General features: G+C 47.9%; 1 protein-coding gene across 4 annotated transcripts; it reads left to right on the top strand.

Moving 5' to 3' along the window:
- Positions 1 to 1,329: 1,329 nt before the first annotated feature.
- tasora (transcription activation suppressor a) lies at positions 1,330 to 24,977 on the top strand. Of its 4 annotated transcripts, XM_084464591.1 has the most exons (29): positions 1,330 to 1,722; positions 4,362 to 4,507; positions 4,711 to 4,803; positions 4,983 to 5,055; positions 5,247 to 5,338; positions 5,442 to 5,576; positions 6,163 to 6,293; positions 6,575 to 6,606; positions 6,693 to 6,798; positions 7,748 to 7,851; positions 7,981 to 8,084; positions 8,192 to 8,264; positions 8,371 to 8,445; positions 8,577 to 8,761; positions 9,196 to 9,459; positions 9,955 to 10,105; positions 11,528 to 11,656; positions 12,747 to 12,886; positions 13,002 to 13,167; positions 13,305 to 13,559; positions 14,819 to 16,041; positions 19,566 to 19,688; positions 20,414 to 20,573; positions 20,780 to 20,888; positions 21,092 to 21,270; positions 21,384 to 21,524; positions 22,208 to 22,260; positions 22,375 to 22,991; positions 23,873 to 24,977. In XM_084464591.1, exons 1-29 carry the CDS (start codon positions 1,446 to 1,448, stop codon positions 24,297 to 24,299), a joined length of 5,763 nt encoding a protein of 1,920 aa, XP_084320717.1. In that variant the 5' UTR covers positions 1,330 to 1,445; the 3' UTR covers positions 24,300 to 24,977. The 4 variants fall into 4 exon arrangements, with proteins under 4 accessions (XP_084320717.1, XP_084320716.1, XP_084320715.1 ...); XM_084464590.1 differs by having other exon boundaries at positions 9,196 to 9,444; positions 22,208 to 22,991; XM_084464589.1 differs by having other exon boundaries at positions 22,208 to 22,991.
- Positions 24,978 to 25,282: the final 305 nt, after the last annotated feature.

The raw sequence follows: 25,282 nt of genomic DNA, 5'->3' as shown, positions 1-25,282 counted from the left end.
GAATGAACATGAATGAAGTAGGCCTATAGTAGGCTATGGCATGCGTTAAAATAATAATAACAAATACATTCGAGCATATCCAGGCTTCCAAAACAAAATCTTGTTTATAGGGTAAATGGTTGGTTAAATGAAGTTTAAACACACGCAAACTAAACACGTAACGCATAATACAGTCCATGGCGATGTAGGCCTATATTAACGGGGGGACACATGCATATTATGAACACAAGTCGATAACGATAATGTATATAATACTGGTAACAAACGATGTTTGTTAATGTATTGGCGCATATCATTAAATAGACCCACAGTTGCGGCCATCGAGGACCGCGTCCGCATATCATATGTGTTAAGTTGTCTTTGCCGCAATTTACATGACGAATCAGTGTTTCTGAAGTTGGAGAAGAAAACGCTATTCCATGTGTGAATTATGCCTATTATTTGGCCATAAACTGAGCCGTTTTAAGTTTGAAATTCATGTGGTCATGCATCTGTCTCAGCGGAGACTGCAAACGCGCTGTCAAAATATCAACTCGCCAAGTCAAATGCGCTGGCTCTTAAAGGGGATGGCAGGTGGAACTCTCATTGGTTTATTGCACGTTACGCCCAAAACACACCTACAGGTTTCAGCCACACCCTTTTTAGATTTGCGCTGGGCGCAAAGCTCATTTATCTCGCCGTCATAATAGCAACAGCGCCGTAGAACCGCCCACAAAGTACTTTGCGCCTTGACGTCTGCGTTTTAGACCGTCTAACTAGGGCCCCTATGTTCTATATATATCTATGGTATATATCTATGGTATCTATGGTACCTGCTCTAGCGAGAACGTGACGTAATTTCCTGGCTTGCAGCACTTATAGAGCTGGTAAGTCCCGCCCCTTCCGCTAAACCCCAGTGGACCTCTAGGTTGAAAAATCGTTAATGCAAGTGAATGTGAGAAAATAATTATTTTCTGGACCGTTACTGGATACAAACGCTGCCTCCCGTGAGGTGGTATAGTTGACGGATCTAACAATGTTTAATGGGTTTGTCTGGGTTTTTATCCTTACAGAAATCATTGATAAAAAAAAATGGTACATGATGAATGCAAGGCTGAACAGAAGGACAGGTAGACCATAAGACAGCAAAGACAGAAGATAAATAGGCAGATAGACAAATAGACAGAGACGGACAGGTTTTAATGCGTCCCCCACATTGGCCACCAGATGTCGCTGTTGGACAATAGTACTCAAGGTTGACCACGTGTTCTGGGCTCTGGGTAACCCTCAGCCAATCAGCTGCGTATCTGCATGACGCGGTGTGTGTGCGTGACGTGTGTGTGTCCAGATTCCAGTGTTATCATTTCGGGGAACGGAGCATGGTTCCCTGGACAACAGCCCTGCCAACTTGCGACACGGGTTGGAGACCAGAGACAAAGTAATGGTCAACGCTTGATGCTTCGACGATGGAGGACGAACGCAGCGGACGGAGAAACCCGTCTGCCGCGGGGAGTAACGTCAGTAACAGGTCTGCCGCCGACAGCCAAGATGGCGGACTGAGTCCCAGCGGTGGATCTCCAAATGTTTCAGATCACCGAGGTCCCGAGGTTATAGACCTCCTGAGTAGCCCGGGAGCCAGGCTGTCGGAGAGAAGGACCCCGGCTTCCAACCCGGTGCACCGCAGACACATGCCCATGGAGCCGCTCAAGTTCCACATCCCGAGGAAGAACAAGGAGACGAGAGGTGCGCCTAGCGAAACAGCATGCTGCTTATGTTATAAGAACAACACTGTATCCGCTCTACCATTCTCATAGGCGTTTATTAAACGTGTTCATGTTACCTGCGATTTATTTAATGTTTATTCACGATTGTTCGCCGAAAAGGAAGGATTGGTAGGACCCTGAAAAAGACCAGGACCATCCACACTGATTATTTTACCAGATCTCAACAAGATGTTTAGACCAGAGCCTCCAGATGATGGTTGGTTACATGCAGTGTGGACTCATTAAGCAGAGCCTTTAACTATTTTAACATATCAACTAGAAGTCGACTTCCACTTGATGGCTACCTGTAAGAGGGAGAATGGTTGAACAGATGCGGGGTCTGGCTGTCTCTTCTGTGCTGGTGGGACGTGTAGTGGGCTCTGGGGAAGGTGACAGATGGGGAGACGTGAAGTTCAAATGAGAAAGGCATTGCTAGTAGAAATGGTTTAATTTCAAAGCACCTTTCTATAAAGACTGAATATTTCATTTAAATTATTTCATTTTCTCGTTGAAATCCATGTGTGGTGATTGTGACATGTACAGTGGGACAGGTGTGTGATGCTGCGTAACGTTACACACAACACGGCGCCTACCAAATCACGTAGTGTGAGGTGCACTGCTCACATATACGATCCGAGAGAGCGATGCGGGAGAATATGCACCGAAACATTAATTTCCACATCTAACTCCATGCCACTCAAAATGGCCAAAGCTGTATCATTTGTTTTAGTTTTAATGTATATTAATAGGGTTGGCAACCCGAGATGTTATGTTTGGAAATTAGATTAGTTAGTGGTCATGGTCTTTGTCCTGATGTTGGTTCATTTGCTTTTTTATTACATTATTTAAAGAATGTAAACGAGCCTGTAGGACTACATGGTTTAAAGTGTGCAGCTAGAGCGCATTAAGTGACTCTATGGTAATAAATTTGCAGCAGTAGGTTGTTGTTGTTGATATAACTCTGATACAAGAAGTAGGTCAAATTACATCAAACAATAGCCATGAATGTATCGATTATAATATTACCATACAAGTAATTATAACCACCGAACATCGTCCGCCATGTTTGTTTACATTCCTGATTTAGGCGCACTTTACGATTCATCGCGAGAGTTTAGCGAGAGTTTCGGTTTTAAGAGTCGAATCCGGGCAGTCCATGAATGCCTTCGGGAATTGTGTTGGCTATAACCTTGTAGTCTGCGCCCACCATACGTTTCTTGTAGTTCCTGCCACTGCTAATGCTGTTACAATACTGTTACTGATTTTAGCTACAATTTATCTGAAGCTGAGAATTCCTTATTAAACATGAAATGTATAGGAGTGAAGGAACAGGTGTCCACAACCAACAAATACAGTTGGTCAATACACAGAATATATCTGTCTAAATTTATAACATTAAATGCATCTGGAGAATTCCATTCCTCTATGTACAATCCTTATATTCCTTATATTCCTTATATTCTTATATTCCTTATCCTTATATTCAATCCTTATAGGAATAGACTGCAGAAGAAAATTCAGCTTCAGCGCATGTCAAGCTATGGTTTAACAAAGGGAAGCACAAACTCTTTGGAATTATAGTCGTTATTTACTAATATCTGTGCTATTGCTTTGCTGTGTTGTATGTTGTGTCTTATGTATGTGTAACTTCATGTACTGACTCCCTCCTTGGTCGGGTCTTTTTTTTAAATATGTTTAATCTCAGGGGACCAACCTGGTTAAATAAAGGTGAAATAAAATAAATAAATATAGCTGCTAGCAGCAATGAGGGGGTCAAGCTGGGCTGCTGGGCTGCAACTTTTATCTGTCCTGACTCCATGTAACAAATTTGGTGTTGATACAGAAAAGTTTCGCTAATTATTGGCCATTGTGGAAGATTAACATATGTATAATGCGCATTCAGGATGATGTCACTTTTTACCAAGGCGTTCTATGGGCTGCCATAGACTCCAATGTTAGAGGAATATTGATAATAAGAAGAAGAAAACATGGAAACACAATGGGTGTCTCGCAGCTTCGCTGCTTGATCCCCAACTACAAGTCTGTCCTCCTAACTACATGCAGGCGAATACTCTTGCTCGCAGATTTCATTCGTGTACAGATGACGTTAAAATATCTTTGTTTAAAGCGTACTGTACACCACTGTACACCGCATACCTGTGGATTAACTACAAAAAAGCAAGTATGAAAAAGTTACAGGTTGCGTATAATGATGCATTAAGAATCCTACTTAAAAGACCTCGATGGTTAAGTGCGAGTGAAATGTTTGTAAATGCACGTGTCAACACCTTTAATGCAGTACTCAGAAACCTGATGTATAGATTTATGTGTCGGCTTGATGCCTCAGAAAACCAGATAATCAACAGTCTGACCCACATCAACTGTAGTTCCATCAGGTATCAATCTCTGTTCTGGAGACACTGGTACAGTTGTCTCTTTTTAACTTTATAGTCATTCTATTTTTGATATCAGTGGTGTAAATTTCTATTTTTATGTTTTAGCTTTTCTTATTGTCTGTGTTGTGTTGTCTGTTGTTGTGCTGTATTGTGTCTTGTGTTGTGTTCTTTTTGCTATGGACCCAGAGTCTGAAATAATAAAGAAATGTCTGTCTGTGTGCAGCTCTGTTCCAGTATGTGTCCAGCGAGTCCAGGGAGTTTGAAGACATGCTGACCATCCTAACGTCCAGCTACAAGGACAGTAGCTCCTCACTCTGCTTCACCTACAGCAAGCCTAGACTAGTGCACAGTGCTGGGCTGGAGGGACAGGTGAGGAGGAAGTGTTTGTACTGCAGACCTAGAATGGTGTGGTGAGGAGTGGATGACGATGATGGAGGAAGGGCAAACAAAACAGAATAAGATGAACACTCTGTGTGTGTGTGTGTGTGTGTGTGTGTGTGTGTGTGTGTGTGTGTGTGTGTGTGTGTGTGTGTGTGTGTGTGTGTGTGTGTGTGTGTGTGTGTGTGTGTTAGTTTGTGGAGAAAAGAAAGGAGATGAAGAGTGATGGTAGGACGGAGAAGGAGCTGGAGGAGAGCTACTGCTTCTTATTGGCTGATGCTGTCAAGGTAACATAAACACACATGTCATCTATTGATTGTGTGGTAACAGTACTTAGATTAAATTAATATTTAATCTATTGACTATGGTAATGTATTGCCAGTGCCAATATTATTTATTGACTGTGTGTGTGGTAGAAGAATGTAATTTATTTACTGTGGGGTAACAGAATGTGACTTGTGTTTAGCTGCCCTGGATGTGTGAGAAGGGCTTGTTGACCGGACACAGCTGGGTCACGGCTCTGGGGAACCCCAATAAAGGTATGACCCCCACTTTCATTAACCTGCTAACCCCCTGCTAGAGTAGAAAGACCTGCTCTCATATCGTGTGTGTGTGTGTGTGTGTGTGTGTGTGTGTGTGTGTGTGTGTGTGTGTGTGTGTGTGTGTGTGTGTGTGTGTGTGTGTGTGTGTGTGTGTGTGTGTGTGTGTGTGTGTGTGTGTGTGTGTCCAGGAGTGTATCTGTCCAAGTTCTCTGACCTGCTCCAGAACAACCCCTTCAGCCCCGGCTCCTCTGGGGAGGTCCTCATCTTCAAGGTCATGAAGGTAAGGGTCAAAGGTTAAAGGTCAAATGTTACCACTAACGTGCAATTTCATTGTCATTGTGTCAGCGATTCTCTGACTCACGTGTGTGTGTGTGCGTGTGCAGGGGAAGGTGAAGAGCATCTATGAAAGTATGTCTAAGAACCTCCTGGACCCCACGCCGCGTTTCGACAGCCACGTTTCCAAAAATGCCAGCAAAGTCACCTCGCTGACCTCGTACCGAGCCTTTGAGCTCACACAGGTACATCCTCCGCGCTCCCTGCAGCCCGCTTCCTGTAGCACACCACCCGGAAAGCAATTCCCGTAGTTCACATCCTGTTGCGCAAATCACATCCTGTAGTTCATATCCCATAAGGATGCTCAAATCACATCCTGTAGTTCATATCCCATAAGGACGCTCACATCACATCCTGTAGTTCATATCCCATAAGGACGCTCACATCACATCCTGTAGTTCATATCCCATAAGGACGCTCACATCACATCCTGTCGCTCACATCAGATTCTGTAGCTTACATCACACCGTGTTGCTCGCATCACGTCCTGTTGCTCGCATCACATCCTGTAGTGTAGATCACATCCGATAGGTTACACACATTCTGTAGTTTACATCCTAGCCCTATAGTTCACATACTGTAGTGTATAACACATCCTGTAGCCTCGCTCACCTCCCGTAGTTAACGTCACACCCCGTATCACACCCCCATCACATCCTCTAGCTCACATCACATCCGGTAGTTTACATAACATCCTGTGGTTACAAGGAAGCTTGCGTTGTTATTGCCTTCTTCTTTCTATACGTTTTCCAAATGTCCATGTCCCCTCAGCAATACTTCTACGAGTATTGGTTTGACGAGGTGAGACCGCAGCCCCGACAGGTGTGTCCCTACGCTGTGGTCTCTTACTCGTTCAAAGGAAAAGATGCCCCGCCCCCCAGCAAGCCCCTCCCACCTCTCAGGTAGTACCAAACAATATTTACAAACAATAATATGCTAAACTATTTTGTATATTGTAGCATGATTAACTGGCTCGAACTGAGCGATAAGTAACGTAGTTTATTTGGCTCCTCGTTTGGGGCACCACTTCCATTTGAAAAAGTATGTATTTTTTATTAGATATCATATTATAGATATAAGATTAACATAACCAATTTAATCCATCTAAAGTCGAAGGTTTTTGTCCAAGTAAGGGATTCTTTAGCACTAACTAATCCCTTTTCTTGATCTGTTTGACGAACAGATTGAACAGCCAATCAGCAGACGGTAGTAAAGGTAAGCCCAGCCCAGTGATATGTTGTTTGTGTACTTTTGATTTGAAGTGAAGGAATAATGAAAGAGTGTGTGTGTTTGTGTGTCAGAACGTACTCAGTTTGTGGTGTGGAGTGGAGCCCTGGTGAAAGGAGAGCAGCACCTGCTCTATCTCTCCCTGCTATCCTTCTCGCCTCCTCTCCTGCCCTGCAGCCTGTAAGTAACACCAGACAATAGAGCGTAACAGTGACCGCCCCCCTTTTTTAACAGCTTCTGGTTCTGGAAGTAAATTTCCCATTCATTTTCACCGTCGACTTTTCATAAAATCGTTATATAAAGATTTTTAAGCCTGTGACCAAGCTAATCGTTCGTCAAGATAGTCCTGACCAGAAAATGTTTGATTCGGGGCAAAAAATAATTCGATTAGACAAGAGATTACAAGATATCTTTGTGAACAAGTGAGTAACTCCTCATCCCATAAACCATTGCGGACCTTTTCGCAATGGTTCCAATAGTTTGGCGTGATTCTTGCATCTTATAACCTTTTGTTATTATTATATTGTTTATATTGTTAATATAAGTTGTGTCATATATTCTGTGTGTGTGTGTGTTAGTGTTTTATATAGTGTATAGCGTTGTCATCGACATGGTACGTTCCTTTGCTGACTGCAGTCACCATGTAATAACGTTACTCGTTCTCAATACATGTGAATTCAGTCTCGGATTTCAGTTACGTATTCAAGCGATCGTGCTACTGAACAGCGATGGTGTTCAGTAGCAGCAGAGCCCGTCCACGGACTCCTATTCCTTCCCATTAGACGTTCTCTGGTAGCAGTAGCAGTCGTTCACTTTCGCGGCTGCAGTAAACGTTTCCTGGCTCCACCAATCAAAGATGTCGTGTCACGCTTCAGGATTTATGGTGTGGTGTAGTGGTTTCAATGACATCATCGCATGTTTTTCTAAAAAATATATATAACGGCGCGTGGTACTTAATTAATTTGGATGGTTACGATCAAAATCTCTATGATGAAAATGAATGTGATTTTTACTTCTGGAACCACTCTATTACGACTCCCCTCTTCCTCCCCTCAGCCAATCACATCTCTCTCCTCCTCCTCAGCTCAATCAAGTAACTACTTATGCCATTTTCCTCTGTTCCCGCCAGACCAGAAAAGCTGGAGATTGATTGGCTGATGAGTCTGACACATGTGACCAAGCTCCTCCCCGCCTCTCTGTTCTGCTGGAACCTCTACACTGGCAGCCATGAAGGTGAGGTCAAACACGTGCAGCCATGATGGGGACGTCAAAACAATGTCAGCCATGAAGGTGAGGTCAAACACTGACCTCTGAAGCCCTAGTGGAAAATCCAGCTGTGTGTGTGTGTGTGCGTGTGTTTAGTGGTGAAGAGTGGCTGGTTCTGTAGTCTCCTGGAGGTGTCGGAGCGGAGAGGCTCAGGACCCGACACCAGCAAACTACTGCTGCAGCTGGAGGAGAGGAAACTGGTGCGTATTCCTCTCGGGACTTCCTCGAAGGACTGGTTGAACTCCCTCTCCAGACCTGTCATTTGTAATGTGTTTGTGTGTGTGTGTGTGTTGTGTGTGTGTTGCAGGTTCTAGTATGTCCACTTCCTGATAGTGGCTTCCTATTGCTTCTCTCCAGTGTCCAAATGGCCACGCCTGCTGGTATGATATCAGAACACGTATGCATAGTGTATATTTGTATGTGTGAATATATATATATATATATATATATATATGCACGTGTGTAACCTCCCAGTATGTGTTGCAGAGAGACCAGCCTTGTGGAAGAGATGTCTTCAGGCCCTGTTCGTCTTCCCAGAGTCCAGAGACATGGCTAGACCCAGTAAACACACACACACACACACACACACACACACACACACACACACACACACACACACACACACACACACACACACACACACACACACACACCCCGCAGGACAGGATGATAACGAGACGTTTCCTCCTTAGTGTCACAGGGCTGTCCGTCCTCCCATGATGCAGCGGGGCTTGTTCCTCGGGGGGTGGAGCTGGGCCAGTTCGTCCCGGCGCTCCACCACGCCCTGGTCAAGGCCCGGGCCAACCCCCCCTCAGAGCTGGCGGCTGGTGTGGAGAGACAGGCCGGTCTCTACCTGGCTGGCAGGAGGGACCACACGGTACGACGATATATATATATATATATATATATATATATATATATATATATATATATATATATATATATATAGGAAAGAGTGAACGATAAACTGAATGAAAGGTGTACACAAACCGTTGTGTCAAGTTGTGCTATGATGGGGCGGCATTAGCTCAGGGGGTAGAGCGCGTTGGCTGTTAACCGCAGGGTTGCTGGTTCGATCCCCGGCTCCTCCCTGAGCAAGGCACCTAACCCTAACTGCTCCCGACGAGCTGGCTGTCGCCTTGCATGGCTGACGCCGCCGTCGGTGTGTGAATGTGTGTATGAATGGGTGAATGTCAGGCAATATTGTAAAGCGCTTTGGGTGGCCACTGGTTACAAAAAATGCGCCATATAAATGCAGTCCATTTACCATTTTACCATTTATGACTGTGACGTGATATGACGTATGTGTAGGTGCGGGCCTACCCCATGCCAGTGTACGACTCGAAGCTGGACGACCGAGGAAAGCTGTTTCCGGCTCCCAAACACCACCGTCTGAACATGGAGGGCTACCTGCGCTCCTACCTCTACAGCCCCGTCTTCTACCAGCTCTCCATAGGCCACGCCAACCGCCTGCTGGAGCTCCACCCGCCCCCCGACGAGGCAGAGCCGGAGGGGGCGGAGCAGCTGCCGGAGCCCGGGCCACAGCAGGTCCCCGAGCAGGTCGTCCCTTTGAAGGTTCCCGCGCATTTCTACACTTTGGCACGCTTGGATGCACTTAACGGTGTGTGTGACCACGCGGTGTCTTTTCCACCGCTGGTCACATCGATCTGAAACCATAGCACGGCCGATAGAAGGTTCATTAACGCCCACAAAATGGTTTAAACCAATGGGTGACGTCACAGATGCTACGTCCGTTCGTTGTTACGGTCCGTGGTTACTATACCTTGGTACTTGTTGGTACGTGTGACTATACTTTACTAAGCGTTACTACCCTTTACCAAGTGTCATTAAACTTACTTAAACTACGTTTTAGCTCATTTTTGTACATGTTCCAACACTTTGAAACGTTACCGTACGTCATTACACATACCAGGTCTCTGAAGTTTACAATGTACTAACATATTATTATTATATCATTTGACATATTAAACAGAACAGCAGACGTGTTTAGATCAAGTTGATGGAGCAGGGGCTGGTGTGTGTGTGTGTGTGTGTGTGTTGATGGAGCAGGTGGTCAAGAGGAGCAGTGTGCGGGACCCCCGGACAGCAGGAGCCCGGGAAGAAGAGGCACCACAGGGGAGGAAGAGGAGTCTGGAGGGGATCACGGACCAGTCTCCAAAGAGAATGCACCATGGGGAAGAGGCAGGAGCTTGTCTAACAGGTGAGGTGGGACCCTTCTAGTGCACAGCTTCCTACACTTGGCTACATTCATTCATTAGCTTCTAGTGCTTATTTTCTAGAATTGAGCTAGAGTCTAGCTTCTAGCACTTGGCTTTTAATTCAACAATGAAAATAAACCACCAAAAAAGTGCAGCATTCATTGACGAAGGTACAACTTCAAAAATAAGCAAAGCCACTGCTTATAATTGCTTGAGGCCAGCGGGGAGCTTGTTCCACCATTGTGGAGCCTGGACGCCGAACAATCGAGATCTTGTTGAGTGGCTGCTGGGCTTCTGACGTAATCAGGGAGACGTAAGTGGTTTCTCAGTCATGGAGCGTAGGGGACATGCTGGTTTGACCGTGGCCTGGATGGAGGACGGGCCTGATCTGTCCGCGGCACAGTAGGCAAGAACCAGTGTCTTGTACCGGATTGGGGCTGCCACAGGTTGCCAGTGCAGGGTGTGGAGGAGACGTGTGGTGTAGGAGAACGTAGGATCTAGTCGGGCTTCCACATTCTGGATGAGCCGCAGAGGATGAGGGGCACAATCAGGCAAGCCAGCCAGAGGGAGATGCAGTACAGTAGTCAAGGACGCGAGAGGACAAGAGCCTGGACGAGAACCTAGGTTTCCTTCTGTGTGAGGAATGGACGTATTTTTCGGATGTTGTACCTGCTACTAGCCACACACAATCACACAAAACAATCTCCAAAAGATATTAAGGATGCCAGCAACACTACAACAGTGATGCAAGAGTTTGTGGTAAGTGATCGCTGATTGGTTGAGCAGGGAGCATGCATTGGCACAGCAGTTAATTTGCATAGTTTTGACTATTTGTGGTTGGAAGTGGCGTGCAGCCCCGTCGTATGCAGGTTAACGTGACGTGGAACTGTCAATGCAGGCAGCTCTGCTTTGTGTCTCGGAGTCACAACAATCTTTGCGAAGGTGTGGTCAGCAGTAGCATGAATTATGACCAGTTCAACTTAGACCAGGAAATGGGAGCAGTACAAATTCCACTAACCAAAAGATAAAGTCAGGCAACCAGGAAATTCTCATTGTAGATAAGTTTCCTGGTTGCTTCAAAACTAGGCCTGATTAATTGTTTTTGGGCAGCGGGTCAAACAACTTTTTATAGCCTACAACACAGTCCTAAGGCACTCGCAGAATTTAGTTATTTTTGCAGAACATTGTATTGTTACGAGAAATTCAATATATTTTTTTACTTTTTGCATTATTTTTTACGGTCTACTGCTTTTTTTTAACATAGACCAATTAACCAAATCCAGATTGCTCTGTGACTGAGAGCTCGTTAGGTTGACACATATTTGGTAGAGCAAATGTCGAAAAGGTTGATGGTACATGGTTAATGCGAAAAAACCCACAACATATACAATACAACCTATCTTTCTCTCGTGCTCTCTTTCTAGCTGACAGGAGCCCAAAGCCCGCCCCCGGCTGCTCTCTCTCCTCTGTGATTGGTTCAGGGGTTTTGAAGGACGTGGATCTCAGAAGAGATGGACCTGAGGCTGGCACCAAGCTTCTCAACATTCTTTCAGGTCTGTCTGTCTGTCTGTCTGTCTGTCTGTCTGTCTGTCTGCCTGCCTGCCTGCCTGCCTGCCTGCCTGCCTGCCTGCCTGCCTGCCTGCCTGTCTGTCTGTCTGTCTGTCTGTCTGTCTGTCTGTCTGTCTGTCTGTCTGTCTGTCTGTCTGTCTGTCTGTCTGTCTGTCTGTCTGTCTCCCTCCTCCTGTCTGTTGTAATGAAACAGGATTCGTATGTTGTTCTTAGTCTCCGGAGATACTCCATCACCATGACCGCCTGATAGCCGGGCACTCTGTTTCTGACAGAGCTCCCTATCTCCACTGCTCCAGAGATGGCAGAGGTTACCTCACCTTTCGCCCTTGTTGTGATTTATTGCTTCAACTGGCAACGCACTGGCAACAGCTTTCTCACAAGAATACATAATGAAGCCCCGAGAGAGAGAATAATTGTGCATGCTTTGGGAATGCTCCCTCCTATAAATCACACGATAAATCTCGAGTGGTCAATTCCCTCTCACTAATTAACGCGCAGGGAACACTTAAATCCTACAGCCTCTCAGTCTGTCGCCGTATGTCTGTCTACCTGTGTCAGGTCTGTCTGTATATCTGTCTGTCTGCCTTTTTTTTCCTGTACATCTGTCTGTCTGCATCATTTTCTCTTATCTTCAAAACGGAGGCAGGAAAAACTCTGTTAGCCACGGCTTGAAGAACGTTATTGGTTGATATGGATTGTATATACTGACACAGAAGAACCATATTGGTTGATATGGATTGTGTATACTGATGTAGAAGAACCTTTATTGGTTGATATGGATTGTATATACTGACACAGAAGAACCATATTGGTTGATATGGATTGTATATACTGATGTAGAAGAACCTTTATTGGTTGATATGGATATTTGCATTTACAGTCCAGGGAGTCTAAGAGCCTAGGGTAGACAGCTGAAAACCCAAATGTTTCTAAGGTTTTGTTGATGGGGACGACTTCACCTCAGAATGTACTTTTAAGTAGAAAAAAATGTGTTTATGTGGATTTCGGCGGCAGGTACCATTTTAACGATGCATCTGTAGAAGCCTTCTTGAACAGACTCTATGATTTCCTCAGGCCTCAACCGAGACAGTGACGAGACAGTCCTTCAGAGTGGCGCGGAAGAGGAGGCGCTGGCGGTACGCGATAGGCTGGCCGGCCGGCTGTGTCTGCCCGCAAGCGGTGACCTGGACCTCCGGAAACACCAGGAACTGGAGGTGAGCTTTTTTGGATCACTGTCATTAACCCACTGTCATTCAGCTGCAGAGTGGGATTTGAATAGATTTGACTGGCAGACAAAAAAAATATTTGTGTTTTTCCGAGTGTCTCCAGGTGCAGACTGGTGGAAGTGTGAGCAGCACGGAGGGCTTCAGCCCTGGCTCCCACTCCGGGGAGTTGACACCTCAAGCAGCAGCCCAGGAAGAGCAGCAGAAGCAGAGAGGAGGAGGAGGAGGAGACAAAGAACACCTTATCCCTTGGGTTCTCATCCCCATCACCGGTCTCTATACTCTCTATACGTCCCTCTTCTATACATCCGTCTGTCTCTCTGTACGTCTGCCTGCCTGTTAGACTGTGTTGAGGTCTGGCTCTCCACCAGCTGAGGTAGTTAAATGTAGGTTGTCTGTGTGTCCTCAGGTGTTTGTTGTGACAAGTACAGCCAGCAACAGGTGGATACCCCCCGGGACCCCCGCCTCTCACAAACGGCCAGGGGCCCCAGCGACTGCACTGTGGTCCCTAACACTGGTCCCCCACCTTCGCCCGAGCCCTCCATCCCTGCCTCCCCCCCGCCTTCAACCCCCCCAGGACCTTTCACCACCTGTCCCATTAATGAGCTCCAGACTGGTGCTACCGAGGTCCAATTACCGCCGCCCGCCCCCTGGCACCCGGCAGGTAAGTGTGTGTGTGTGTGTGTGTGTGTGTGTGTGTGTGTGTGTGTGTGTGTGTGTGTGTGTGTGTGTGTGTGTGTGTGTGTGTGTGTGTGTGTGTGTGTGTGTGTGTGTGTGTGTGTGTGTGTGTGTGTGTGTGTGTGAGAACCAGGTCTCGTGTTTATGAATATGAAATAGTAGTAGTTGATAATACTTTATCAAATCAATTAACACACTGATCAGTTTACAGCTGATTACTCTGATCAGTGGTTTCCTCTTACTAGTAAGGTGTTTTTAAAATTTCAACTAGGGACAAACATTCCTGATTTATGCAAATTAATTATAAATAATTTATCAAGATAGACCTGTTAGGCTACATATTATGACGTTCCCACAAACGACACTCACTTATGTTTGACGCTATAAACAGCTTGTGAACACTAACGATGATAAAGCCCAAAATAAGGGAAGGAATTGGCCTATAGAACATTGTATCAGGTTTCTATCCTGTCTCTCTGAGCTTTGTCTATGTTTGACTCAATTCTAGCACCCAGATCAATTGGAAACAAGACTTGAAACAATAGACAAATCAATTTCTATACTGTCACATAAACATGGTTTGTACCAAATGAAAGCGGAGGGAACCTTCCTTCCAACTCAATAAACACACGACCTTGAAGTGGGCCAAGTTTGGTGTTGAACTTGAAGTACTATGAAGTACGTCAGTGTCAACAAAGAAAACACTACGCTAAGCCAGTACACCACTTTGTTCACAGGGGGCGCAAAATCACACATGCAGTGTCAAGTGTCCAACCATAGTGCCTGCAGAGACTTATCTCTTTAACCCCACGTCACTAGGGCTGAACGATTTGGGGAAATAATCTAATTGCAATGATTTCGACCAATATTGCGATATTGAGTCACCATATAAACTGCTTTTTCCCTGTGCTGAGATGAATTGATGCATGAATTTCTATTATAACATCTTTATTTAACTATTGAATTGTAAAAGAAAAATAAATATGAATCTTACTGATCTCCTTACTGAAAAAAAAAAATCCCCAACAAAAAAAAGTTTTATTTTTCTTTTATCTTAGCCATTGCGATTTGCAAATCACATTTTTTTATGTGGCTAGCTCAGCACCTGGCACGGCAGGCTAGCACAGCTGTTGCGTCTATTGTAAAATAGAAGTTTGGGGATCAACCATCCTCTGGCTTCTCCTCCCTAATGTTTGAATATGTGCTGTAGTACCCGGGTAGATGACGCATCCCTTTCTCCGGCAGGTGATGCCAGCCAGAACATGGATGTAACCCCTCTTCTGGCGGAGACCATGCACGCACCTTCTCCGTACACCTCTCCACAGCACAAGGAGGAGGTGGAGCAAGGAGAGGAAATGGCACTGTTAGAGGAGGAGGAGAAGGAGGAGGTGGTGATGATGGAATCATCAGAACATGAGAGGGAGGAGGAGGAGGCCAGAGCCCCGGCAGTCGCCTCCCCTGCTCCTCTCCTCCTCGGGGACGTAGATGGTATCGTGAAGGAGAACCTGGGAGTGTTTTCCTTGGACATGCAGCACCTCCTGCAGGAAGTGAACGTCACCTGCAGCCCCCTGCCTCACACGCCGCACACACACCCCAGACATCGCACACTCTCTGCGGAGCACAAACACTCTACAGCACGCGCGCACTCTATAGAGCACAGCCCCTCTACGACGTCGTCACGGTCTGTAGAACACAAGCCCTCAACAGAACACACTACAGAACCCAGCAGGAGGCTGGCGGGCTTTTCTCAGTACGTGTCGTTCTTCAGCGGCAGCGCGCCGATCCAAGACTTTGTTTGCTCTCTGAGGAACGACATGAGCAGCTTACTGCAAGACGCTCAGGCTGCAGGTGCCGATGGCCCGGCTAAAGCAAGCAGGACTGAAACCAATGTGACACTGGCCAGCAGTATCTCTGACTTCTTGGCCGGAATGCGAGCTAGCGCCAATGACGTTAGCGGTGGCGCTCGCAGTGGCTCGGAGCCCCTCGGCCATAGCGCGATGTCGTCCGGGAGGGAGGCGGAGTCTGGACCCAGCAGTGGGCCGGGCTTCAGCTCTCCTCTCCTCCAGCCCCTCTCCGTACGCCCCCCTCCCTGTGAAGCCCCTCCCCCTACCCTGCTGGGACCCACACAACCCTCCTGGTGTCCACAGCGACCGCCTGGGTTGCTTGGCAACAGCAGCAGTACCAGCGGCAGCAGTCTGGCGGATGCGGACGGTGAAGGGAGTCTGTCTGCGCTGAGAGACAGACCCTGCCCTGACCCGGTCCCAGAGCCTGACCCTATTCCTGACCCTGACTCAAGCCCGGGCCTGGTCCAGGCTCCGCCGACAGCAGCCATCAGCTCCCTGATCAGCCAGCTGCAGCCCGAGGTGTTCAGTAATCTTGTGGAGATCATCAAGGACGTGAAGAGGAACTCTGTCCAGTTCTACGTACACAACTCTGGGCCAGAAGACCTGCTCTACGACCACATCAGGGTGGGTCCACCTCCACCGCACAGCCTCACACCTCTACGCCTCTCTCGTGATAACCTCTTCTACAGCTTTGTTCCTCCACACCTTTCTATCACCATACCTCTATAGCCTTATGCCTCTTCACCTTTCTATCACTATACTTCTACAGCTCAGATCCTAATACATCTACAACAATGACCTATTTACAGCTCTACCTCTGTATGTCAACACCATGATGGTGTCTCTCTACCTGACCTAATTTTTACATCCTTGCTTTCGGGTATTTGGAATATACTTGTGTTGGTGGGGGTGGGGGTGGGTGGCTGGAGGGTCTTGCGGGACAATGGCCTACCGAAGACCAGTACACTGTGCCATTGTTCTCTCCAGGGGAAAGGTGGTGAATGTAACCTTCCTGGCTCCAGACTGTAGCTTCTTGAGAGCCGCCTGATCTCTGAGTTCAGATTCTTGTTTCTCTATGTTAGTCTGGCCTTTAGCCTTTTGAAAGCCTTTTCTTATAATCGTTTATTATGGGACCAATCAGCGCTAGGGAGAGGGAGTTTCAGTTCATGATCAACAAGAAGTGCCGCAGAATGTTTTCTACTCTGGGCGAGCAAGATGGTGCACATTTTAACAACGTTTGCACCCTTTTTGGAGATCATTGATGCTGATATTCATGGTGAAATACTAACTGGAATATCTGGATGGTCACACAAGCTGTCTAGCCACAGTAAACACTTTTAATTGTTCCACACCCAGTATAATGTAATAACAGAGGATAAACTATCCCCAGCTGCCTCAACCTAATACGACATGATCAACGCCCAGCACTCTGATGAGGTAAATCCCAATCTGTGGAGCGTGCCTTGGTAGTTTGTATGAAATAGGGAGCATAGTAAGACTACTAGTAAGGCTAACATAGCAACTGTGCTCAGGCTGATCTCCAGGAAGGAGCTTGATTGATGGCTCCGGGAAAGGACACACCCACCACCTTTCTTCGAGACGAGGGCAAGGGCTCCATACTATGGCCGTGTATTTCTGGACCATGGATAACTAGGAACCTGTGTCTGGACCATGGTTAACTAGGATCCCATATCTGGGCCGTGGTTAACTAGGAACCTGTATCTGGACCATGGGTAACTAGGAACCTGTGTTTTGTGCATGGGTAACTAGGATCCTATGTCTGGGCCTTGGGTAATGAGGATCCTATGTCTTGGTAGGTCTGGTTCATTGGTAAATAGGATCCTGTATCTGGACCATGGGTAACTAGGATCTAAAGTGTGGACTTAATATACAGTTGCTAGTACCTGAGGGGAAATGGGAGAAAAAAGGGCAGAAAAACAACACTACAGGCTGGTTATATGATTATCAGAGGTCAAGACTATATTTGATATCCACTGTGGATGCTGAAGGGAAAGCCCTTCATGGCAAGTCCCCGCGAATGGGCTGAGAATGGATGGAATTAGACACTGGATGGAAACGGTAGACCAGAGAGGGTAAACGGTTTACTGAGCTAACATGCATTGATTAAGGCGTGAACAGATTAACTACAACTCTTGGGTAGGGAGGGCTGCGCTAGGTCAACAGTTCCTTCCTTCCGCCTTTCCAAGAACACACTGCTAGAGTACAGGGGGATCAATATGTCTCACCTGCATAAGAGTTCAATACATCTGACCGATTCCATCAGTGCATCTCTAATCAGGAGCCTCTATTTATTTTGCTAGACAGCACACAATGTTAAAGGCTATGGGGAAGAAAGCACCTGATTTACTGACCAACATGTGCCCCCTTATGATGTGTATCCATTTTTGTTCAATTTTTTATGTTTTCTGTTGTATAGGGCAATGGGCAGGGCAATGCACCATGGCCCGTCGTACCATGCCCAGGGGGTGCCTGGGCCCCTTGCCCGCCTGGTTCCTCGCCGGGGCCCCCATCTCCCCGTCGGCCTCGGGGGAAGCGAACCGGGGTCTGCTGTGAGACGTGCCATAAGTCTGAAGGGGAGACCATGTTGTTCTTGCAGCGGGATCTCCTGATTGGCAAAACAGGCGTTTGCCCCACTTGTATTATGACGGTCGGAGGGAAGAAGTGGGACATGTTCCTAGGGGCCATTCCAGGGCCAATCACTTGGGGCGAGGGAGTCCACAAGCCAGGGGACTTTCCCGAACCCTGTATCAAGGGTTTTCTTATCGGTGCGTCTGAGGAGCCCAACGCCATGCAGTGGCGGAGGATGCAGGGTATTAGCCAAGATGTTCAAAGGGGGGAAATATGCAGATGGTATGTTACGGACGAGCGAGGTGGCGGCATAGAGCAGGGCTGGGTCAGGGTCGGTGGACAGCTCAGTGCGGTTTTGAGCAGGAACTGGAGAGGAGCTAGGTTGCCCTCGGCGTTCTCTCGTGATCCTTTTACCTTGGTGCTGAAAACCAAACCAAAACCTTCTTCACCGGGACCCCTCGCGGAGAAAAAGCGCAAGGGTGGGGTGCCGAAAATGGCAGACAAGGATGAGCTACGACGTGATCATAACAAGAGGAACGTCAGTCATGACAGGGAGGAGCGGGGGGCCACGGAGAGCAAGAGGAAGTTGCTCAAACCTCGGCCGACCCCGAAAAAAAGAAGAAGAAGAAGGAAGTAGTGAGTTTCAGTGGGCTTATCAGAGAAGGCGAATGACCTGGGATGTGAACCACCACAGCCTGATCCAGTTGGACTTGGAAAACCTCACAGAGGTTCCACATTTCCTAACATAAGAACCAACTAACTCAAATGACACTGGCATTCCTGTTCAGTTTCAACCTCTGGTCCAACCTCTGGTCCTCTGGACCAGCGCAGGTGATCGTGTCTTTGGGGCGGTGGCACCCAGACTCTTATCTTTGCCTGAACTAGATTTAGACTCTACAGACATTGATTTAAAATGCACTTAAACACATATTTGTAGACCTTTTTGGAAAAGTACTATGTTGGTTCTGCTTTGGGTTTTTTCTTGGATTACAGTTATGGAAGCACAATATATCCGTATATTGTGCTTGACGTCGAAATATAAAGGGGAACAAACGGGGAAGCTTTTCCTGGCCTGTGGACAAAGCAAAGTTACCGACAAGAATTGTATTTCTGTGTGACGTTAAGGTATTTGTCTTTATCTGTTCAACTGGTTATATTTGTAATAAAACAACTGGATGATCTTATTTTGGACAGCCATTCCCTGTGTATAGTCTTTATTATGTCCTCTTTGTTATCTTGTATGTGTGGTGGGAGACCCCCTCTGGGGAGGGAGTCTCGTTAGGGATATAGACCCAGCCTCTCAGTGGCCTAGACAACGGTAGTACTTGAGGTGATTTAGAGTGTGGTGTCTGGCCTCTGGTTATGGGAAACGGATGTTAAACGGGCATAAGGTATACTTTGCACCGTTGTCCTCAGATGCAGAATGACACGTCATAGGCTGTAACTGGTTGAAGGCCTGTGTGCTGCGTAACGTTGTACTCACGAGAATCAATAGGCTACAAATAGACTGAACTTGAACAACAGCTTACGGTCTGTGTGTCTGTGTGTGTGTGTTCTAGGAGTATCTGCTCTCCCAGGGACACGTAGAACAAAGTCCAGTGACGTTTCTGGAACAAGAGAGTCCGGGAGAGCGGTTCCTGGTGGTCATCCAGAACAAGGACATCTCTGCCCACATCCACAAGGTAACCCCCACAGCGGGACCCACGCGTCACACACCTGGATACACCCGTCACACACCTGGATACACCCGTCACACACCTGGATACACCCGTCACACACCTGGATACACCCGTCACACACCCGTCACACACCTGGATACACCCGTCACACACCTGGATACACCCGTCATACACCTGGATACACCTGCTCACACCTAGACACCTGTCAAACACCAGTCGGCCTTTCACACATGCAATGTAAGCCAGACATTCTCTGGATAATACCCGGAGGGGCTGTGTGTATGTAAACGCAAATGTCAGAATCCGCCACCTTTTGGAGTTTACCCAGAGTTTACCCTGCCAGGCCCCTAGTGTAAAGTCTTTTGGATTCCAACTTTTCAACTCTTCTGTTGATATTGCGGATAAGTCTAAATACACACAGTATTGATCACACAAAGAGGGTCAGCTTGACAGAGTTGGAAGCCTCACCAACGACTTCCGCTGCAAAACCTTTGCGTCACGTCCTGCTTCCTACACGCTCTACCCAGGCACCGTCCTTCGCCTGAAGTATATACCGGAGTATCTCCGGTGTGTGTGAACACGTCTGTTGCAGTCTTTCTCAGGTTGTGTGTTGCATGTGTGAAGGGGAAACATCTGATCATCTCCGGACCTGATTCTCTGTAGTTCTTTTCGGAGTTCATGTATCCAAAGGCCTACTGATGACGCCTGTCCTGCACCTCCTACCTCAGATCCCAGGGCTGGTGTCTCTGAAGAGGCGGAACTGTGTCCAGTTTGTGGGTGTGGACTCTCTGGACGACCTGAGGAACGGCAGCTACAACGAACTCTTCGTGTCTGGAGGCTGCATTATCTCCGACGAGTTTGTCCTAAATCCCCACTTCATCACTCACGGTAACACACGTGTACACGCACGCACACACACACACACACACACACACACACACACACACACACACACACACACACACACACACACACACACACACACACACACACACACACACACACACACACACACACACACACACACACAGTTAGAGAACTACAGTAGTTTGTGAAACATAAGTGTGTGTGTGTGTGTGTGTGTGTGTGCACAGAGCGTTTGGATGCTCTCCTCATGTTCCTGGAGGAACAGAGCTCAGCTGAAGGCGTGTGGCGGTGGAGGATCCACTGCAAGACTCACAAGAACCTCAAACAGCAGGCCAGGTACCCCCATACTACTGCACTTATACTGTAGTGTTGGTAGTACAATACTATAGACCTGCAGAGTTTTATATATGTCTGTCTGTCTGTCTGTATGTAGATAAGAACCAGAAAAAAGTTTTATTTATCAAGAAAAAAAAATATTTAGAAATAAATAGGCTGTTAAGACTACTTCAGTCCAGGTCTAACAAGTCTGTTTTGGTCAGGTTTAAAAAGGACGCTGCCAGCCTATTGGATGTGCTCTCAGCCTATCAGAAGCGACTGATGGTGGAGCTCCTTCCCTACCATCACTGTGACATGACTAACAGCCAATCACCTGATCTGCAATGTCTGATCGAACTGCAAGCCAGATACACCCAGCACAGACATCTCATCTTCCTAACAGGTACACACACACACACGCACACACACACAGGTTTTGTTTGTATGATTTTACAACAATTATCAAATTGGCCTGGTTTCCCAATCCGATGGACTCTGAATTCTTTGGTTTATCAGAGCGTCGCTTCGAGATGTTCCCAAAATATTCCAGTAGTGGCATCATCATTGCCAACATGGACGACGTCATCCACAACTTCAGCAGCCTGGTGGTTGACCGAGGCCACAAGGACAAGCCAATCACAGAAGACTTGCCGCAAGGTGAGGATCCTGTAGAGAAAAACTTTAAATCAGTTGTCCAGCCGTTGATTCGCTTAATGCACTTGTTTGGTGAACAGTCAGAAAATATAACGGAACAATTAGTCATCCACGCACACACAAGCTAATCCGAGGAGAAATTGTCGTTCATAATTTTGGACTTTTGAGAGCATGTGATGGTTGAAGAGCAGCTAACCCCAGAAGTGAACCTCGAGGAACCCCTAATGTCGTTTTTGTTTGAGTTAGTCAGTCCATCGACAGTGGTCTATTATACATGTACGTTATGAATCAAATTAGTTAATGAGGTTTGGAAAAAATGATTCTTTGGCTTTTTTCAATTCCAAATTGCTTCTAAAAATATCTTTTGTAAATGTGAACCTAGAATGTATTTATTTTTTTTTTTTTCAGTTTTTTGCTTCATGACACAGTAGTTTATGGGAATTGGGAGAAGGGCAGTGGGTTGAACCTAGTCATCTCCAGAGGTGTTGTAGTTACCATGGTAACTAACGGTATTGGTGTTGGTCCAGGTGTTGTGGTTACCACGGTTGCCTTTGGTCTTGTTGGTCCTGATGCTGTGGTTACTAACAGTCTTGCGTTGGTCCTGATGCTATGGTTACCATGGCGTCCTACTTACTTGTGTTTGGTCCGGGTGTTGTGCCCTATCTCACGGTCTTGTGTCTGTGCAGGTGTGGGTCCAGGGGCGCTCAACAGGCGGCTGAGTCAGGAGGACCCCGCTCTGGTATCTGAACTCTCTCCTTCCTACTTCTCCAAACCCCCGAATGCGCCTCCTTCCTGCCCTCATTTCCTCCCCCTCTCCTCCCCCGCGAACCCTGCCGCCCCGCTCCTCGACCAGCTGGTGCCCGACTCGCGCAAAACCCACTCCACCTCCACCTCCTCCTCCTGCTCCTCCACCACCAACGAGGGCGGCCTGCAGCCCCAGACCAACGCCGACTTTGAGGCGTTGCGCTTCGCCATATCTCACTTCAAGGCGGAGCGGCAGGCGAGGGCCCAGAAGCTGCAGCAGCGCGGGCGGGCGGGGCCGGACAACGGCCGCACCACCCCTCCCAGCGCGCCGCCCGAGGAAACCCAGCTCACCCCGGGGCGGAAGGCCCTAGCGGCCACCCTGGAGTCCATCCACTCTGCGCTGGCGGCGGACGGGGGCGGGGCACCGGAGCCAGGGGGCGGCGCCGTGGGGGGGGCGGCGGCGGCGGCCCGCCCGACCGTCGGAGGAGGAGTCAGTGGAGGGGCGTCCCAGCCAGTGGGCGGAGCCACGGCCCGGAAGGTTGTCGTCCAGAGTCAGAGCGGCGTGGAGGCGGCGGCGGCGGAGTCGTCGGCCATAGCGACAGATGGCACCAAACTTGTGAAAGCGGCCAATGAGGGCGAAGAGGGCGTGGGCTCGACAGGTCGACTGGTAGATGCCGCGCCCACCGGCAATGCCGTGCCTCTGCCTATAGAGACCCGCCCTCCCAGGTAGGACCCCACCCCCTTGGTGTGTGTGTGTGTGTGTGTGTGTGTGTGTGTGTGTGTGTGTGTGTGTGTGTGTGTGTGTGTGTGTGTGTGTGTGTGTGTGTGTGTGTGATGATTAAACCAGTGGTTCCCAAACTTTTTTTGCGCCCCCCCCCCCCCCCCCCACCATCCCCCATTTGGTAAAAAAAAATAGCCCACACACTCTGACAGTTGTTGGTACTTCTTGCACTTCAGTTACCATGTTATTTTTTTTTTTCCTTTTCTGGCGATCCGTCATGCAGAATAGTGCGTGTTGGCTTGAATAGCGCTAGTGCTGCGGTGCAATTTCATGGACACTTGTTCAAACCCCCCGTACTTAACTGGGATGTGGGCCCAATGAAATCCAGCCCCGCTGGCCAGAAATGTGGCCGTATGAACGGTGGCCGAGCCAGTGAGTACATCCTTTTTGGTCATGTAGACGGTGTCACTAGTTAACTCGCTCGTTGGCAGCTTTTTTGTGTGCAATTATTTCGTTTGTTTCGCTCTCATAAGCTTTTTTTTCGCCGCGCTACAATACATCCAGTTGTCCCTTCCATCCCCCCCCCCCCCACAGTGCCCCTCAGTGCCTCATACCTCTGGAAACACTGGATTAAATCATTGTTCATCTTTTCTTTTGGATCGAACATATGATTTTTTTTTTTTTATTATAACGACGATGCAAGGTGTAAGTCGAATCGTGATATGAGCCGCGCTAGCAGGCAAGCCTGCCGCTTCCGCCTGGTCAACGCTAACATGCTAACAACGCTAGCTAACACCAGCGCCGCATAGCAGCAGCACCGACAGCTGGCGTCTCGTCGGCACGCCTCCTCGTCATTGACCCCTGTGTGTTGTGTTGTGTTGTCAAGGCAACAGGGAAGCCCGGAACCTTCGTCGGCACAGGAGGAGACCCCCCAGGTGTCCAAGGTGAAGGGGTTCGTCGCGACCGCCGCACGCCAGGAGCCCCCCCCCGGCCCCTCCCGCGCGCCCCACGTCCACCCCTACTACCAGTTCGCCCAGCAGCCGCGATATCAACCGCCTCGGTTCCACTCGGCTCTGCTCCCCCAGCCGCCCGCCGCCATGCGCTACCCCCACAACCCCATGCTCGGGCCCCTCGCCGCCCTGGGGGGCATGAGGCATCTGCTGGGGCCCGGGACGGTGTGGCCGGGCGGTCTACTCTGGAACTTCCAGCAAGCGGGGAGGGAGTTGAACCTCCCCAGCCTGATGGGAAGCTTCCCCAACCCCGGAGCCCCCGGCGCAAACCAGTACAGGCCCGGACCTAGAGGAGGGCGGTAGGCTTGAGCCGGAGGAGGGATGGTGGACGCCCTACAGGCTAGTTAACGCTGTCCACGCTGCGGTGTGCTGAAGAAGGGGATTTGGGCGTTGAGAAGCGATGGGAGATGAAGCCATATTTATTTTACCATGGCAGGAGATTTTTTTTAATTGACTAACTCCGTCCAGCTCCGTTGACTTTAGAGACCCTGTTGTACAAAGTTCTCATGTTTGCCTCGTACTAGCACAGCGCTTCTACCGCGTTTATAGATAAATACTTTTTTCTAAATGAACGACAATTAACCTGCCATTCTCGAGCTGCATTCAGCGGCTCGATACGTTTGGACAGTTCAGCATTCCTAGGACACACCTGCTCTTCAACGGAACATTTCTATTTTCTGAGCCGGAAACGGGCCGTCTGGGTTCCATGTCTTCCAACATTTGTTCCGTGTGTGCGGGGAGAGATCCTTGCCCCTTTTCATTTAGCCATCTTTCAAGTAATTTGGTTTGTTCCAAACTCGCCGTACTGAAGAGCATCCTGGGGTTTGTGACGAACCCGCTGTAACCAGTTGAAGACCAGCAGCTTCTTTTAACTAAAATCCTTTTATTTTTTTACTCATAAAGGTTATGTTTGTATTAAAACATTCTTATCAAACAGCTCATCCTGTGGCCTGTCTCATAAGGAAAACAATACTGAACGCTTTAAACACAAGATTCTGAAACGAAATGTCTCTGCTCCCTCCCTCTATTTATTTCTCCACCATTGGCAAGTGTTGCCTTTCATGCACCTTTGATTGACAGGTATGATGGATTCCCGGGAACCAATCACGTAAAAGCTTCACTTAGTTGTTCAATTAGCCGGGAGTGGTCTAAAATTGAAATTCCTCCATAAAGAGTCAACTGGAAACTGATATTCTCGCAAAACATTTCACTCACTAAAAGCTGACCGCTGGCTATGCCATTTTTAACAAATGACATTAACATAATAGCTCTTAAATCTTACCTGC

Source organism: Micromesistius poutassou (assembly GCF_964030765.1).
Source record: "Micromesistius poutassou genome assembly, chromosome: 2".
Lineage (NCBI taxonomy): Eukaryota > Metazoa > Chordata > Actinopteri > Gadiformes > Gadidae > Micromesistius > Micromesistius poutassou.
This window is presented reverse-complemented; position numbering and strand designations above follow the sequence as displayed.

Excerpts from the sequence above, each read along its gene's own strand:
- tasora (XM_084464589.1), top strand. The coding sequence starts at position 1,446 with ATGGAGGACGAACGCAGCGGACGGAGAAACCCGTCTGCCGCGGGGAGT. Across the intron at positions 5,339-5,441 it reads TCATCTTCAAGGTCATGAAG|GGGAAGGTGAAGAGCATCTA; the intron begins GTAAGGGTCAAA and ends GTGCGTGTGCAG. Across the intron at positions 20,574-20,779 it reads TCCCCACTTCATCACTCACG|AGCGTTTGGATGCTCTCCTC; the intron begins GTAACACACGTG and ends GTGTGTGCACAG.